Source organism: Battus philenor, unplaced genomic scaffold, assembly GCF_028537555.1.
Source record: "Battus philenor isolate CCGP_79_NKW_IND1 unplaced genomic scaffold, ilBatPhil1.0.hap1 SCAF_1, whole genome shotgun sequence".
NCBI classification, from domain to species: domain Eukaryota; kingdom Metazoa; phylum Arthropoda; class Insecta; order Lepidoptera; family Papilionidae; genus Battus; species Battus philenor.
The window spans coordinates 17,075,885-17,095,460 of NW_027181661.1; the positions used below are offsets into that span (position 1 = coordinate 17,075,885).

General features: G+C 33.2%; 1 protein-coding gene across 2 annotated transcripts in view; it reads left to right on the top strand.

Moving 5' to 3' along the window:
* grnd (grindelwald) overlaps positions 1-16,357 on the top strand; it is a 38,750-nt gene extending 22,393 nt beyond the window's left edge. For both annotated transcript variants that reach the window (XM_068777834.1, XM_068777842.1), the window contains exons 2-5: positions 234-443; positions 5,997-6,062; positions 13,617-13,750; positions 15,256-16,357. In XM_068777834.1, coding sequence (XP_068633935.1) covers positions 242-443; positions 5,997-6,062; positions 13,617-13,750; positions 15,256-15,576 — 723 coding nt within the window. In that variant the 5' untranslated portion in view covers positions 234-241 and the 3' untranslated portion in view covers positions 15,577-16,357. The remainder of the gene's footprint in view (positions 1-233; positions 444-5,996; positions 6,063-13,616; positions 13,751-15,255) is intronic.
* The last annotated feature ends 3,219 nt before the right edge of the window (positions 16,358-19,576 follow it).

Consider the following 19,576-nt stretch of genomic DNA (forward strand, 5'->3'; position numbering starts at 1 on the left):
TACGTATATGTAACATTGGAAGCGTTAATAATAAAATGTAGCTAATTAATCATTAATTAAAACCGGTCAACTATGAACAAAGAAAGCCTTTAGAAATACAAAGAAACGAGAATTGGATGTACGCGTTGGATAACATCCGTTGATTATAAGAATTTAGGTAGAAAAATAAGAGACGATACGGGTAATAATCGATGTATTTCATGATAAAATAATGTTTCATTTTGTCATTATAGTTTCGAAGATGGTACGAATCGGATGTTTCGTGGTGCTCGTGGGGCTTGCGTCTGCTGAACTGAGCCTGTACACGACCAGCTGCGGACAGCTGACCTGCCAGTTTGACGAGTATTGTTCACCGGAGACAAATAGGTGCGCCTCCTGCGCCGTCGTGTGTAACAACACACACCACAACTACGACTCGACGCTTTGCATCAAGGATTGCCAAGGTTAGTCCTTATATATAATTTAAATCAGGGGTATTCAACCTTTTTTTTTTAAAAAAAAAAAGAATTTCTCTCTTTCATATCGCGGGATTTTTTTATCAGGAATTTACTGATTTATTTATGTTTTTAACAACTGGGTTACCATTGCTCATATGAATATCTTCTATCATATATATATAAAATACTAATTTTTTTTTATCACAAATTCAGGTCTTAAATTAAGAATCTATAAGATATACTTTATATGTTAATAATTATATATTTTTGAAGGTAGGGTAAAGACACGGGTAAATTAATTCGTCTGCGTTAAGTTTTATTCGCTAGCATATAAGGATCAAATGAAAATCCAATGATACTTTAATTTCTACTAAATCAGAACGCGGTTGAAATGCTTCCGTCAAAGAAAACCGCACGCTAACACTGTTAGCTGTTCATCTACTATGTGAATACCGATTTATGTTTGCGGTGCTATTTTGAATGAAATAAATTGTATAATTACTTTTTAATTTATCGAAACTACAAAATTTTATTTTTTATTCTTCTATAACTATTAGGTCGTTATAAAATCGTATTAGTGTAGTCTTCCAGCGACATTTCGATTTCCTTTGCATTATTGCTTCACCACTCGTCTTTGATTTGCCGATGATATAATATGGATCTATTATGTATACATAATGACTGAAACCATGACTTCTATTATTATTGCATGAAATCACTTAGTTATCAACAAACAAGTCAGTGTGAACATTTTAGGAGGATTTCATTGGATAAAAATTAACAATAAAATACTTTCGCAGTAACCTTAATAGATTAAGTAAGAAAAGGACCAATATTTGATTAGTGCCAAACACAGAGTGAGTGAAATCGGTGTAACATAACTCCTGAAGATGCCCCGTGGAGGAGTGAAACACGTGTTAAGTAATTTGGTGGTGGCGGTTGTGTGATTCGCATGGCTATTGTTTGCCGCATACGCATTTATCAGCGGGCTGGCGGGCGGTGCATTTCATTGCACGACTACCACTGCATGTGCGGAAGTGGCTAAATATTGGTCCTTTTCTTACTTGGGATGGACTTCCGCGAGGTAACGCCTGATTCCATTAAATATTTAATAGATTAAATCACATTGTTCCGTATTTGTGTAATTAAGGAATATTATTTCACTGCTGGGAAGGTGGGCATTTAGGGCAATCTCCCTGGACCTTCAAGGTAGGTAGACACTCAATAAGGTCTACGCCTTGTGTCGTCTATAGGCTAAAACGACAAAGTATACTGATTCATATTTTATTTATAAATATATTTGTATTACTTATAACAGCGCTTCGATAATATATATATTCTAATCTATTTCCTTATAAAATAAGATCAAATTTCATTGTTGAATTAATCAATAAATTTTAAAATAAGTTATTTATACAAGTTTAAATGTTTAACTTGTATAGTTTTGGTTATTTAAGTAATCCTGTTCAAAGTAATACAAGAACATCAAGTGGTCGACCTTGATAATCTCGGGCACCATTGGAATGCGAAACATGAGTCAGTTAAAGCTCATCCAAGTTATATCGAAGCCTTGTTGAGTGTCTAACTTAGCGATTTAAGTTTAGACTTTCGAAAGTCCAGGGAGAGTCTCTTAAATGCTATCCCACCTCCCCAGCAGTGATATAATTATCCTTAATTACACAAATTAATTTTAGAACAATGTAATTTAATTTATTAAGGTTATTGTGAAAGTATTACATTGTTAATTTTTATCCAATGAAAGCCTCCTAAAGGGTTCACACTGACTTGTTTGTTGATGACTAAGTGTTATCTACATGCAATAATAATAAAAGCCTCCGTATCATTCAAATATTGACTCTATTACTCATGTTAAAAGACTAAATATAGTTTGAGATGATAAGTTGAACAACCAGTTTCGTGGCCGCAGACCGCCTACCTGTATATACAGTCTTGTCTAAATAATATATCTGCCTCACTCGCACGCTGGATAAAGAATGCGTAAGTTTTAAGTTAAATTACTGGAGTAATTATAAATATTTTCACTTATTATACCAACTCAAGAATAAACCAACCCACCTATAGAACATATGTTTTTTTTTAAATTAAACCATTATTTAATAAATAATCAGAGAAGTATCGTGAAATATATTTGAGTAGAGGTATGAAGAGCGACATCGAATAACATATTTTCGAATAAAAAAAACTAAACGCATGCCATTTATATGGATTCCAACTCGTATAAACCATGAAATGTAAGAATGGGAACTTAATTTCATTATTGTTTATTTAAAACTAGTGTCCGCGGCTTCGCTTGTAATTTAGCAAAAAATATATTTAGTTTTTTTTTTCTAAATAGCATAATTTACTCATTATTACATCAGCTATTTGCCAGTATAAGTCCCGTTAAAATCGGTCCAGCCATTTCAGAGATTATCCGGAACAAACAGACTGGTGGACAAAAAAAAAAAATTGTTATATGTACCGTATGTTCATAAATATAAACGCGGTTATTTTAAAATTACAAACAGATGCCCCAATTATATTTATATAAACATAAATTAAGTTAGAAATGCTTACATAAGTAATCTTTATAAAAAGGTAACGATAATTAAAAGTAAAGTAAGACAATAGTAATTTTAAAAAAAGACTTTAACACTATAATTGTTTTATGCCTTTCATTTTAATTGTATTTTTAGCTTTCCAATAGCGTATGTTGGAAATTATTAAATTTGTTAAAAAAGGTTTCTTATATGAGCTAAAGCGAAGACTTTTCTGTAAGGAGGCACAGATAATGAACATTGTAACTGTTCGTTTGAATTCTGGTATGAAGGAAACTTTTCTCTGACATTTTAGAAATGCTATGAGATTAAATAACCTTTAAGAACCCAAAATTCGAGGTGTAAAGAAATTGTCAGGTTATTTTATAGTCCTCGCAAATCTACTATACTACTGTCACTACACTATACACCTACATGGGTATGGTGGGAGAATAGGGACTCTATTCCCTCAATCCCTCTTCGTCCTCTTAATTGGAATAAAATCGTCCAGAGGAAATTTTTGGTTGGACCTCCTGCTTTTTTGACCTCAATTTCAATGAAAATGCAAAAAGCATTATAAATTAACAGTTGGTTATTTTAATTATAATGCTTGAGAAGTTTTTAGTAAATTCTTATTTTGGTGTTTTCATTTCTATTATATACCTTAGAAGGATATAGGCTCCTGTCATTCCACGTCATCATATATGGTGATGAAATACAATCAACTTATGACATCACAATGAAATAAATTTCACATAAAAACACGGTTTGGTGCGTCCTGGATTTGAAAAATTTCTTTACATTGAAAATTTTTTATTCCTTAATATTTGAGTTCTTTTTGTATTTGCGATCCGGTTGTGGACCAGACCGTGATGTACCTGATCACCGGTTGCCCCATATATGGTGTGAAAAGAGCAGAATATCAGTTGCAGTTATCACATAGAATAGAGTGTTGTCGGACCTTTTCGGAGTTCTGCAAAAGGGTAATAGGAAAAATAAAAAACAAATAATAAATAAAATGAGACAGGAATAATGAAAATAATAAACAAGAGTTATTACATAGCTATGATATTAGATATGTAAATTAAATACGATGTAGATAATAAGAAAATAAATAGGAATTGAAAAATGGATAAATAGTAAAACAAATGATAAAAGTAATAAACCTTAAAATTTAAGAATTCTGTATGGAAGATGAAAGAAGTGAGGCGACGTATGAAAGAAATTAGAGGCATTTATGAAAAACATTGAAAATGAAAAATGATGAGTATGGATATAAAAACATAAATATCTTATGTAAGTTAAGACAATGTCCGACCATAATATGAGTTGAAAGACAGCCTCCAACAACGGGGCCATAGAAAAACCTGACCAGTGTTAAAATTCTAGATCAATACTCGCAGAAGAGATGAAGGTATAAACGCAAGTAATTTATCAAATTGAATTTTCATTACAATTATCAATTATAGCATCCAAAGCTATATTAAAGCCTTTTACATTTGTTTCGCTGCGAGATGGAATTAGCAATGAGATCAGTAGATCAACAAAGATCTTGAAGTTTGAAGAAATGCTCGTCTAGAGTGACAGTGGCGATGATCGTTGGGGCCTTGTCAAGAGACATAGTTATGATCCCCTGGCCCGCTTGTACGTTTTGTTGAATTTTTTAGTTATCTTAGGCTGCTGCATTTAAATCGAATCATTTAAATTGAAGTAGTTAACATAAATGTACTTAGAGTCTTTTTAAAGCGACTTAAAAATTGTCCATAAAAAGATATTAAAAGCCTTTACGATGTTAAATCTTAATCCAGTTTTTCAACTACAAGTCAAAGGTCGTAATCGTCTTTGATCTTATCTTACAGCAAATAGAATTTTAAGATGTCTCTGCGACGTTTAATAGTTTAAACGCTTTATAATGTTGACATTAATAAATTCTATTGTGTTGTTAACCCTTAATTTGGCAGATTTTTTTTAATATTACAATAATATTCATACCACTTGACTTTTAAGACCTAAGGATGCCAACAGAAAAAACTGAACAAGCGTTCGAAAATTAAGAGATTACCTAAACATTCACATACAAATGATTACTCTCCGTTCAAAATTGATGCAGCTTTTTTTTATTTCTGATGTATCTCTACAGATACATTATCAAGATAAAGGGTTAATGTGTGTATAGATATAATATTGAAAATCTCCGTACCATGAAACCGTTTAATTTTTGTAAAACGATACGAGAAGTTGAAAAATTATGACGCGAAACACGGACGGATCATTGGTAAAGGGAGTAACAATATCCATACAGTTTATGGTCTGTTGATTCCGACAGGTACCGGTCTCTCGCAACTGTCGCACACTCTCGTAGCGTTCACAGTAAAGTAACTTTCGTATGTGTGCGTCAGTGTTTCAGTGTGAGTAATCGCGTCTATTTAATGTAACGTTCCTTTGCGTCGCTTTTATAGGTATTTTCATATTTTTCGCTTGTTAACTGAATGGACGGGGACCCGTTTGCGAAGTTGGCTTGTTTATATCACCAACTCTCTGTCCCTGAGCGTTAGGCGAACATGTAAAGAGATTCTAAATGCACTACGAACAGTATACTCTTTCGTATTTATACTTTTTATTAAACTATTTAATTTTCCGTAACTTTGTTTGCTGACCCTCTGTCGCGTCCGCTAATCCGTCTCACTGCCTACGTGTGGGTGTGTTTGTATGTACATAAGTACACAAGCACCTGTACAGTGTATTGCATTGTTTGGACAACTTTGTAATGTTTGCATTTGAAGGCATTTCGTTACTCTTAACAACTTTTCACGAATAACTCTTATAAAATTATGTTAAACGTATTGGTAAACTTTAAAAATGACACTGGTAGATCGAATAGACTTACGTCATTCGATCGTGAACACTGTTTCTCTTTATCACTTACCAGTTTGATAACAGAACGTTTTATTGTCACTGTACAAAATGTAACGTGTTTATTTTTTTTAAAATACAATTTTTTTTTATTTTTATTTCCTTACAGGTTTTCTACTAGACTTGAGATACTTGCGGAGAACGGAGTATGAAGCGCCGGTGTTTGATGCAAGCAGTGAGTGTTATTTTTCTATTTTTCTCTTTTTATTTTAAGATTTATCAACCAACGCGAATATTATCGATTATTGTGACTCCTTGCATTTTGGTTTACATTTATAAATACTGTTGAATTTTCGACGGAAAATTCGTGTTTTTTTTTGAAACCACGGGTTTAAGCGACTGATTTAACTTAGAATTCGAATGTGGACTCTAAGTTTCAGGGTTTCCTCGTGGCTTTTAAAGATGCCTGTAAGCTAAACCACAACTTAGTCGATTGCTATTGAATGGCTTAGTTTTATTTACTAATATAAGTTGTTTTTTGGTTACTCAAAGCGCTTTTACTTAGTTACCATAGAAGTGTAGGCTGAGGTTGGATTTTAATCCCTTGACCTTGTGAAGGTCGTCGAAAGCTGCTTGATGCTGCTTCCAAACGTTTATTACAGAAATCTCTAGAATATTCCAGAAGAATCTAATTAATAATCTATGGGTGAAGGAATATATCTAACTGTGGAAATACGCCACAAATGATGTTGACACATAGAACTGCTGGAAAATATAATGATATACATGGAAACTGCTGTAGCGATGATGGATGATCCTATGGCCATCACTTTAAACCTAATAAATTAAATGCCATGCAAATATTTTTTGTAAATGCGAACAGTAAATGAAGCTGCTCTTTTGTTTGTTACATATATTATTTAATCGGCTATTGCGATTTTTTTTTATTATTTTGTTAAGCGAATTTATTTATTTATTTTATTTATTTTGTCCGCAAGAAATTGTTAAATAAAATATTTAAGGATGCATTCAAATTAATCTGTCCATTATTAACTAAATTTAATTATTGGAATCAGATGCAATAAATCATATTAAAAATTCGTACAAGTTAAATATGTTATTATAATTATTTTAAATGTATAATATATTTTCAATTTTTTTATTATTTACGATAATTGCATTTTTATCTATGTATGTGTAATAAACTTTATTGTTTTAAGCTGCGATTGCTGCGCTTCTATGCGAATTGTTTACAAAAATATTTATATTTTTTTTTTACAAATATCAAGCCAAAGTAGTTTTCAATGTATAAATAAAAAAGTTTAAATTATTGCGATAAAGGTAAAGGGGACACCGTGAGTCGCGAGTTCGATTCCTGACATACAATCTTATATAATACAAACAAAATTGAGAATTAGCCTAGTCTTTCTAAAATAATAACAATTCCTATGTAACATACATAATTTTATTATTAATTATAAAGAATTAAACACATGTCTAGTCCATGACCGGTCAACGGGGCGGATTTTGGGATGTAAGAGTGCTATGTGTTACAATTTATTGTTTCAAATTCTGTTTTCAATTTCATTATATATGTTGCGCAATACAACTTGCTTGTAATATTAGAGTGAAATATTCGTATGAAATCTTCCAAATAGCATATTGCGTTAAAACATGACACTGTAGCGAATTTCAATTGTATTTTAATTATATTTATTTAAAATAGGTTCAAGATTTATTGTGTATGTTGGTTGTTAGTGTGTGATATAAAACAGGTGTTCCAGATATTGATAGGAGTGGCCAAGGGTTAAATATTATTGAACGTCATGATCGATTCTATTGTCCAAAAAACATTTTTAATTCTTTTATTAAGTTTAGGTTAAAAATATGTGGTAGATGGAGATATATAACTGTCTGCATTGTAACTTTGTACTTTTATTACTAATACATTGTTTTGATTCAATTTTGAAATAAATATCAATATTAAAATATAAATATTGAATGATATTTATGCGGTTTAATAATTAAATTTTACTGAGTATTTATTCCATTTTTGTTATAATGTGTTAATGGAAGTATGTATGTGAGTGTAAGTGTGTATGCTTGCATGTGTGTTTGTATCTATTGTCTATAAAATAAGTATTAGGGTGATCGGAAAGTAATGTTTCTGTCGACATATTTTACAGAAAAACCGATTGATTTGTTACCGCTCCGGCATTAATTTTATATACAAGATGGCAAAAGGTTGTTGATAATGAATGTCAATATATAGTTGATTAAAAATACAAACTTGTTAAAAATGTAGTAAAAAAGCGACATTATTTTCCAGTTCTGATACATCGGTCAATAATTTGAATGTTGCGTCTTCCATCAAATCGTCATACAGTTCGTGGGAGAGTTAGACAAAAACACACACGTTTTTGTATCCAAAAATGAAGTAGAAAAGCGACATTATTTTCCAGTTCTTTTGATACATCGGCCAATAATTTGAATGTTGCGTCTTCCATCAAATAGTCATACAGTTCGTGGGAGAGTTAGACAAAAACATACACGTGTTCGTATCCAAAAATGAAGTAGAAAAGCGACATTATTTTCCAGTTCTTTTGATACATCGGCCAATAATTTGAATGTTGCGTCTTCCATCAAATAGTCATACAGTTCGTGGGAGAGTTAGACAAAAACATACACGTGTTCGTATCCAAAAATGAAGTAGAAAAGCGACATTATTTTCCAGTTCTTTTGATACATCGGCCAATAATTTGAATGTTGTGTCTTCCATCAAATCGTCATACAGTTCGTGGGAGAGTTAGACAAAAACACACACGTTTTCGTATCCAAAAATGAAGTAGAAAAGCGACATTATTTTCCAGTTCTTCTGATACATCGGTCAATAATTTGAATGTTGTGTCTTCCATCAAATCGTCATTCAGTTCGTGGGAGAGTTAGACAAAAACACACACGTTTTCGTATCCAAAAATGAAGTAGAAAAGCGACATTATTTTCCAGTTCTTCTGATACACCGGCCAATAATTTGAATATTGTGTCTTCCATCAAATCGTCATACAGTTCGTGGGAGAGTTAGACAAAAACACACACGTTTTCGTATCCAAAAATGAAGTAGAAAAGCGAGATTATTTTCCAGTTCTTTTGATACATCGGCCAATAATTTGAATGTTGTGTCTTCCATCAAATCGTCATACAGTTCGTGGGAGAGTTAGACAAAAACACACACGTTTTCGTATCCTAACTGTAAAGCCCCTTAGTTTACATTTACACTATCAAAAAGCTCCAGCGTCTGTGTATAACTGCGCTACGAGGACAATGGAATTTACGAAACAAAACATAGTACATTGAAAACCGAAGGAGGAATTTGTTCGTCTAATTTCATCGCGTCTAGGTAAATATTACCGGATACATTGCAACGAGATATATCATTGACTGCGTGTTGCAAGTGTTAAATCAGATGTTTGATTCGACAATTTTCATTGAGACTTTTTCTTCTATACCATAGATTTTCTAGATTTCTATCTCTTTTGTTATTCTACTCTCTTACTTGCTTAAGCTCATATTATCTAACTTCATTTTCTGTAAACTCTCAAATAGCAGCCTTACCCTTGAGCATCGTCGTCGAATTGCCAGCTTATCGGTTTATATACACTTTGGAGAGTACTCGAAGGCTCTTTTCGAACTGATTGAGCCATCTTCATTCCTTTATCAGACAACCAGGCCGCAGGCAAAAGTTTCATCCATACGTTGTTAATATACCCAAAAGTCGAACTAAACTGTTTGACTGCTCTTTTTTGGAGAGAGTCGCCAAGATTTGGAACAACCTGTCTGGGTCTATTTTTCCTGATGAGTAGAACTCTGGAGCCTTTAAGAGTAGAGTGAACAAGTTTCTTTTGGATGGGCGTGTACCACCTCTGTCTTTATCTACACTTTCCATCAAGTGAGATGGAAGACAAACGCCTATTCCATTACTATATAAAAAAAACCTCTTGTCGTCTAGTTAGTTTTGTTTTCTCTTTACCTATCTAATTAATTGATGCCAACCTTCTTGGTTTCTTGTCTAGTTAATTTATAATTGAGTTAATGTTTTATTTCTGTCTACTTACCTTCTTTTTTCATCTCGAATATCTAATCTCTTGTCGTCAACGAGGTTTGTTTTGTTACGTGACTTCTAGTTGTGTATCTGACTTCTTGTGGCTAACTTGACTATTTACTTAACTTCTTGACTTCCTAACTTCCCGTTTAACTTACTTGTATTATTGTAAATCATTTATTATTGTCCATATAGATTCTTGTTTTCACTTTACGTTTTATCGGTCTTCAATTCGAATATTTGATTCCTTGTCCGCAAGCAAGATTCGTGTTGTAACTTTTTTCTCTTTTTTAATGTCTCTCTCTTTCCACCCCTATCTGTCTGGGCACAGTTCTATGTTTATTAATAATTTTTTCACTATGCATGTTTTCTTGGTTTTCATTCCCTTCTGCATCTTGTCTTTTCTGCATCTTACTGCTCTTTCATTTCACATTTCAATCTACTTTTCTCTTTCACTCTTATAACCTTTTATCCATCCTCAGTTACTGCTGTTATAGTTATATACATTGTTAGTCTATTTATACAATTTATATATATCACATCTTTTTTAGTTAATTTTACGACGTTTGTTACCTTACTTCTAGTTGCCTATCTAACTTACTCCCTCGTCTCACGGCACCACGCAACCACCCACTTGGGCGAGTGAGATATAAGGATTGACATCAATCCTTAAAAAACCAGGCGATAATATTCACACGAAAACACAAAACCTTCTGGTTGTGGACCGAAGTAACCTCTCTCTCTTCGACCGTCCCATCCCATGGAAGGACTCTTAACAAATACCACGGAGTCATCTTCGATTCTATACTACTCTTCCGCCAACATGAATATGTTAGTGTTGTGATTGGCTTTAGTCCTGATCTGGCGAATGCCAGATCAGGACTAAAGCCAATCACAACACAGTTATCTCCTAATCTGATCTTAAACTCCCTCACAGGCACAAACTGCATTTGTATGAAACTTGCGTAAGGGCAGTATTCTCTTACACTTGCGTTGTATTCGCTCGTACCGCTCCAATCCGATTCATCGGGGCGGAGATATATCAGCGTAATGTAGCGATCTCCATAGCGATCTCAAACTCCTAACGGTCCAATTTTTCTTTAAGGCTTGCTTAGAGACTTATTTTGAGTCAGCCTCTTCTCATCCAAACCCTCTCATAGCGAGTGCTTCTCGTTACTTCCGACGTACCTCAGAAAAGGTCAAGATACGTCTCAAAAACGTACTCTTCACGTCCATCACAGCGCTATCACCGAACACGCACCACACCACACCTGTTACAGACACTCACAATAATGCAAGCGCTAACCACACACCACCAGTGACCACTTCACCTGCAACACTCCGCACAGGACTTCGTGTCATTCACAATAGAACAAAACACTCACCACAACACAACACCCGTTCTTAGAGCCGCCCGCTCCCTAATCGCGAATAGCGTGGGCAAACCGTGGTTGAATCCGGATCCATCCTTGGCTCACCTGTGTTCTACGCTGCCGTCCCAAGCTACATACACAACATCAACACTACACAGCTCTACTCGGGTAGAGCGGTTTACTACGTGCGAACGTCATCTTACAAGTGGAACGCATTTTGCTTCTGTTTCATTTTTAAGTTCACGGACCCTTCCACTCAGTAAACTCAGTTCCGATGAAGCTATAAAAGCCTCCGGGCTAACGGCATCAATTACAACCGAAACTAAGCAGCTATCTAACTTCTTGACTAACTTATTTTTGAGTACATCATTTCTTGTACTCTAACTTTATGTTTTTACCTTTGTTTTTATCAACCAAACTTTTATCGGTACCTACCTAACTTTATTACTAAGAAATTTCTCGACTCCTTAACTTTCTTGATGCATGTCAAACAGCAGTAGATATTTATTTAACATATATAAATAGTCTTATACACCATTAAGGAAAAATATGTAATATAAAAGGATATAAGAAAATTTATATTTGAAGAAAAATGTTAAAAGGAGTAATAATTTATATTTTACTTTTTCTACGAGCAGTTCAATATTGGAACACGTGTTCCGTTTGCAATGCGATGTTGAAAATAAGTACGTGTAGTTTACGAAGTGAATTACGTCGCATTTATTCAAATCAGCAACCATGCTCATTTCTCTTTAAAATAAATATTATTCAACCGTCTGCATTGTTGGTTTAGGCACTGAGAGCGTTTCACTTATATAATTGCGGACTGATTTTCAGTAAACGTTGTTTATTACTGCGTCTCAGCGACTGTTCGTTATTGTATTATGTTTTCTTTAATTATAATTGTTCTATGCATTATTTACTATTGTTCTCGACTCTGAAATTCTGTAATGTTTATCGTTCAAGCTCGATGTAGACATGATGGTTTGCGAAATTAAATTATTATAAATAGAGTTAGTTATTCTCTTGCCGTTCAGAAATTATCATTTCTGCGTTATTACTTACACGAGTGATGACTACAAATTCACATCACCATCATCATAGTAGGGTTCACTGTTTGTTTTTTATGGCTTCGTCTATGGGGTCCCTCGTTCAACCTCTATCATGGGTAATAGGGTTTTCATTTATGTAATAATTAATCAAATAATATAAACGTCCATACTCATATTTCGTCCTGCACTCTTTCCCATTATTTTCTTCATAATAACTTTCATACCTAACAATACTTCCCTTTCATATATCGCCTCATTTCCTTTGCCTTTCTTCTAGAGTTCTACAAATTTTAATTCACTAAATTTGGTTGAAAGCGATTTACATGATTAGTCTAGACTGCCTGGGATGACCTCATAGAAAGCGTTGCAACTATGCGGTCATCATAGGCTTCGCTTGTCAGGCTATGGTCTCTACTATAGAACCTTAAGGTTTCAGAGACCCTTTTCTATGTCCACTGCCACCAATGTAAATAACTATCGCCAACAACTCACTAGTGAGTAATAAAGAAAGTCGCTAAACCTAGACTTCTATGGGAAGATCCTAGGTGTTAAAATAACAGCTAAAGAGCCAACTAAAAAAAGATAAACAAAAATAGAAATGAGTATAAGAACAAATTATAACCAACTGGGACATCAAAGTGGCAAAGAAAGAGAAGCGACATATGTAAGGATGGTGAATGAAAGAAAGAAAATGTAAGAATGTGGAAATTTTGAAAGAAGATAAAAATGAATTGAAAAAAAGTTTATTTGTAAAATACTGTCTCAACGGTAAGATAAGTGGAACAAGAGCCCTCCAAATGATAAAAGAGAGTTTTAATCAAATAATTTAAATAAAACAAAAAAGGAAGAAAGGTAGAAGGACAAAAGTGACAATAAACTGTGATAATTTTAAATGTCGACTAAAATAAACTGAGATATATTAAGGAAACATAATAATGTTAATGTTAAATTAATAAAAACAAATGTAAAATGCATAAATAAACAAACAAAGTAAATACTGTAAATATAGGATCGATGGAAGTGAGGCGATGTACGAAAGGAGAGGAATATTAGATATTGTGAAGGGAAGAATGAAGAGAAGAAAATCACCCCTTTACCAACTTAGGGAGAAAGGCAGGTCCACATAAACGAGAGCCATAAAAATATAAATAAATATATATATCATCTTATCCATGCTAATTTGTCAATGTTTATTTTCATTTCGTTTGACTGAAATAAGATGTATAAATCGGTATAAAGATTTATTTTTTCTCTTCATTACATAGGTGCTCAGCGTCAAGCACGGTCAGCCCTGATCGTCAGCGGTGTGGCTTTGGCTGTTCTCCTTCTCATACTGATCATAGTGTGTCAAGGGAAGTTCTCATGGAGAACCATCAAGCAGAGGTTTCAACCACCTAAGGTAAGTAATGTATATCAAACAAAGATCTTTCATTAACTTGCTTCTCTCAGAGCGAAGTACCACAAGGTTTCACAGTATAAAAGCTCTCGAAGCTTCGCATTTAGATTGCATACTTAACACAGTATCGTCTCAGATAACTTGATCATATACAGACCGCTTCAAGCGGTATACTTACATAGTAAACAGAGATTGATCCTTCCATAGCAATTATAAGTGACAATTTCAAGTTAATTGATTTCATCTGTCATGATATATTAATATTGCATTGATCAAATTATTACACATACTTTTGAAACATTAATCATTTCAACATTTTAAATGATAAGCTAGCCCCTGCTCGGAATGCTGATCCGCTGAGAAGAACCGGTCAGAAACTCAACAGCTGATTTTTTTAAATAAAATATAATAATGTTTGATGTGTATATTATAATATCAATCATGCAAATGAGTCAATAAACCAAGATCCACACGTTTCCAGTAATAAGATTTATTCAATAACATATTCTTAATTTTAAAAGAAACGGAAGTTATATTGTAAAACTTTACATGTTAACACACAGACTAATCAAAGATTTTTTAACTCGATTTATTTTTTAATACTTCGATATATTCAAAAAAATAGGGGACGTAGTATATTTACAAGGCACCGATAAAAACCTGCTGTACTAAAATTTCGTCTGCAAGGTATCTCTATTGCATTTGTAGTAAAAGAGATCAGATTTGATAGAAAACACAAAACATTATTGAGATATATACTGGCAGGTAGGTAACGTAATTTAGGCCACTTATGTTTAGGAAAAAGTCGTAAACGAAAAAAAATTAAATGATTTATTAGTTAAATTCCATGTAGACTACATCACGGGCGAAGCTAGTATTCGTATACATACATACTTGTAAATAAAATTATTAGTGAGTCATTTTTAAAAATGCATAATATAGTGTTTTGCATCGAATCGCATTGATTTTGATATTCAGCAATTTATCATCTTTTTATCTTTATTCAAAGGAATATTGTACGAGGTGCTTTCAGTGAAATATAATTCAAGTATTAGCTACTTGTTTAAAATTGTGATTAGCTGTAAAACAATTAGAATTCGTTCTTGTATTAGTAAAAGGCTTTTGATACACGCTATTAATGATAATCGTCAGGCTGTCTTTGGAGATGTTTGGCCTGTTTAGACTTCCACTATTTCTACTTCATCTGCTTATTTGACATGCGGCTTCTCATTCTCCACCGCTCTCTTGTCGTTATATCGACTTGACTTCTTTATCATAATCATTTCAAGCGTAGTAACTCCCACTGTTGGACATAGGCCTTCCTCGGTGATTTTCTATGGAACCGGTTGAAAGAGACTGGCGTCCAGCGACTAAAACTCACCGTCACTAGGTCATGTATAGTTCAATTCTGAGTTTAAAATATTTCTTTATTTTCGCTCTTTCAGAGAGCGGTGCTAAGTAGACGTAAAAAGATATTTTAATATAATAAATAAATTGCATGATTGCAGAACAGAATTAAGAATTTCCCGGCTGACCTCACTCACTGCAACCCTCACGCGGAGCTGCCGAAGCCGAAACCGGAACTCAAACTTGAAATACGAAATCCTGAACCACCGAAGCGAGCAACCGCCCAGCCCCTGAACCCGAAGGACCTTGAAACTAGGACTTCTCAAACCGATCGCAGCCAGGGCGCTACCACACCGAAAACGGTCAACACAGCCGTGAGCACTAGACATCCAGCCGAGGACACAACCCTGGACTTTTCTTACGACAACATGGGCATGAACGTGACTCCGTCTGAGCAGGATACTGCTGCACATAGGTTTTGATGCCCATTGATCCGTTTCGATAATGACAGCCTGTCCCCGAACGTGGAGATTTTTGTATGAAACTTCCGCTATACGATCCGAACTTTAATATTTAACAGTAAATAAGTACGTTCAACTGATATTATTTCCGGTAGTCGAATAGAGTCACAAAGGTACACTGTTCAAATATTCAGCGCGGACGCCGTTCGATGCGTATCGTATAAACGAAATGCATTGGTTTTAAAACGTTTCAACTGGGTCCTACGCTTGAAAGTAAAATGTATTTTTATTTTAATATTTTTAAAACGAAATTATTAATACGATTTATTAATAAACGCACCGAATAATTCTATAACCATTTTATAATTAATAAATACGTATGATTGACTAGCGGCATTAGGTCTTTTATTAATATTTATCTTATAAATATACACATGCATAGATAAATCTATATCTCTATGTATTGTAACAAAGCTCTTTAGATCATTTATAATGGATTACCTCCGTAGGTTTATATTGGAAAGTCAACAGAGTCCAATTGGAGAAAAACCGGAATCAAAAGGTCTCTTTTCAGCTGGTGGACGCTCATTGCAAGGTATAGCTCCCCCCCCCAAGATCGCCTCCTAATTCAGCGACTTCCCGCGGTCATAACTATATAGCCTGTTCAATTAGTGGAGGTATACCCATGCCGCGTCCACCGGCTAGTGGTTCATATTCGAAAATCGGATACACGAGCTATGTGCCTCTACTACTACTGCCACTTCCAGCAATTCCTTGATCAACGTCGGTTATCTTGGTTCTTCTAGCAGCCCTGACCATTGTTCTCTGCGTGAACAGCATTCTTATATAACCATATAACGTGATTGACCATGTTTCATTCTTTAATACAGAGATATAAGAGTTTTACATATGTTCCATTATAAAAACTTTTTTTTACTTTAGTAGTCAATATACTTATTATAAATTTGTTATAACCTTTTGTAGAGTATTGTAACTTATATTAAATATTTGAATAATCTTATATGATACGTTTTAAAATAAGTCTTTTTGGAACGTTGAAGAGTTATTAACTATAGATAAATTATTAGTGGAGAGTCATTTTGATGTGCACTAGATAGATTTTAAGTATAGCATTCTATAAGTTTAACGTTACTTAATAGAATTGAGTTATAAGTTAAAAGATAAGTTGTCAAAAAAGTTAGATTTAATAATAGAGATGGTTTATAGAAAATTATTTTTGCATTGGTCAACACTGGAACCAATCTACACAGAATGCGCTGCAATGTCCAAATTGCTAACATAGTTGTTAATCTCGTATCGCAATTTAGTTCCACAATCTAATCACAATACAACAAAACAATGCTAATTATATATATCTATCTGAGTTAATTCTTAACTTTAAATTGATAATAACTAAATGGTTAGTTTTGTAAGTAAACACACTGTTAAAGGTAGTTTCCGTTAAACCGAAGGTAGTAGATAGTAAGCGAAAGATGCTTCAGCTGAGATATGAAATTAATTAAAATCTTTCAACGGTAAATGTTTTAGAGCAAAGAGGTAGAAGATGAACAAAAAGAAAAGCTAGACCCCGACTGCGCTGTCTTACGTAGCGTAAACTTGTTCATAGTTATACTTTGCCTTTGATAAGCTGATTTTCCTTGAGGTGAAATTGCAGGGCGTTGATTTTATCTGGCGCGGGGCGGGAGGGGAGGCGGTACGCGGTCTAGTCGTGTCTTGTTTGCTCTTTGAGTCCTACGTGGCGAGCTTAACTGCAACTAGATGAATGCGCAATGTATTTCTCTTTGTACATAAAATTGTAATGTACACAAATTACTCCGAAATTGAATATTGAATTTATTTCTCATCTCACTTTCCTCCTTGCTTCATAATATCGTTGAGGTTCATGTCTGCATTGGGATTCATTCGTGAAATCGTTCAGGACTATTTCCTTCCACTCTCATACCTTTAGTGTTTAGATACTCAAAACCTCGTAGCCATGTTCGTGAAATAGCGAGAAAATTGTCGACTTCTTTGTCCTCAGCCTGATAATCGGTCAAGACAGTTTTACAGCCCAATTTAGTCTCTTCCTGGTCTACCATTATTCTTTTGCATTCGATAATGACATTGGTGGTAGAAAGTGTACATTTACGAAATCCCAGAAAGAGAATGTTGGACTAGAATCTCATACATTGAAAAGGTCAAAACACACAGACAACTTTCAATGGTTTTATTGCAAATTATATATATATATAATTTCTAATAAACTCGTACTTACATACTTATGATACTGTATTCCGAGAGTCGTGATCTCTATTCACTAGTTTCCGCAGTATGACGTCACGCCATTAGATCCAAATTATGTCCACATTTATGACGTCATCTATAATAAACTTTGCTTCGTGCGCTTGGCTTAAAGGAATTTTCAATTTAAAAATACTGTCCGCGATTATGGGTTAACATGTATTTGTAAATCTAAATATACAGTACAGTTAGTAGCTTGATCATTAATATGCCACTAAATCACTAGAAACTAAACAAATTATACGGTTCTGATTTTAAAAATTTTCTTTGTTTTAAATGGCCAGTTATTTGAAAATCTATTTCTTTGATTTATCAACTTAAACGTCCGACCTCTTTCATGGGCACTAAACATCAGACTCCGTCGATAGCTTCAACAAGTTTGATTTTTAGTAACAATCTTTTGATTATTTTACAACGAAATTTTATACAATTAAAATTTAAATATTTAAATAGTAGTAATACTAGTATATAAACTACTTAAGTATTAACTTAATTATAGTTAAGAATGATTATTGATGTACTTAATTTTATATACAAATCACGTTTTGTTTTAGAATGCACCTTTACAGTTATTATCTATTATATGTATGTTAGTATAGGTAATAGAAATATAAAATATGACATACCATATACAATTCCAACGTTAAAGTATTCTTATATTCAACATTATGTTTTTATCTAACCTCACAATTATAACCTAAAATAAAAATAAATAAAATATAACAAATATCATCTGATTTAAATACGTGGATAAATATTTGGCATTCTAAATATATTCAAATTAACCATTGGTTTTTAACTAGAGTAATATGTACGAGTTAGTTTGATTTTCAAAATGTTTGTTAATAAATATAAAAGCGATACACGTGAGTTTTTCATTTGCAAAATGTTGCTCGTGTGTTTTGTTAAAGCTTTATATGTTTGTATACGTTGATTTGTTCTCCCACCATATACAATAAATATATAAAACGAAACATTTTAAAATATTGATTATGTATAACAAAATTATTCCATTTTCAAAAACAAACATTTTTTTGTTTATTGATTTTGATGCCTTCTGCAACCTCGAAAGTTTTAAGAAAAAAAGTTGTACTGTCATAAATTTGAAATAAGAATTCAAAATGATAGGCGTCATTTTAATGGTAGCTAAAAAGTATATATAAATATAAATTAAATTTGATGTAAATAGCTTAAGTAATTTTAAATAGCATAGTTAAGTTTATGCATATGTGAGCTGTTAAAATCTTTGATAATTTGTTATTTAGTTTGAATATTTAATTTCTTTTTTTTAATATATTAGTTTACTTATAAAGTTGAATCTCTTGGAGAATTTGAAACTAGAGTTTTAATCTAATATGGTTTTAAACTCCGGTAAATTAGTTCTGTGATTCTGTGTTACAATCTATGTGTATGGTATTCAAAATTCTGCTTGAGTATTTTGAAAAAAAAAGGGCTCAAAAAGTTTTTTTTTTATGTAAAGTAATGCGTAAAAAACAGTTAATTAAATTTGTAAAGATTTCTAAGCATATTTTTTAAATATCCGTAAAATAACATGAAGAAATGATTATCTTCTCCAATATAAACCATTCACCAAACAGATATTATTTAAATAAGGATTATAGACAGTAAAGATTTTAATGGCCCTTTCAGCGCCGACCCACAGAATTGCAAATACAGTGTGGCTAGAGGTGAATGATTTATTTACTATGATCGGTAAAGC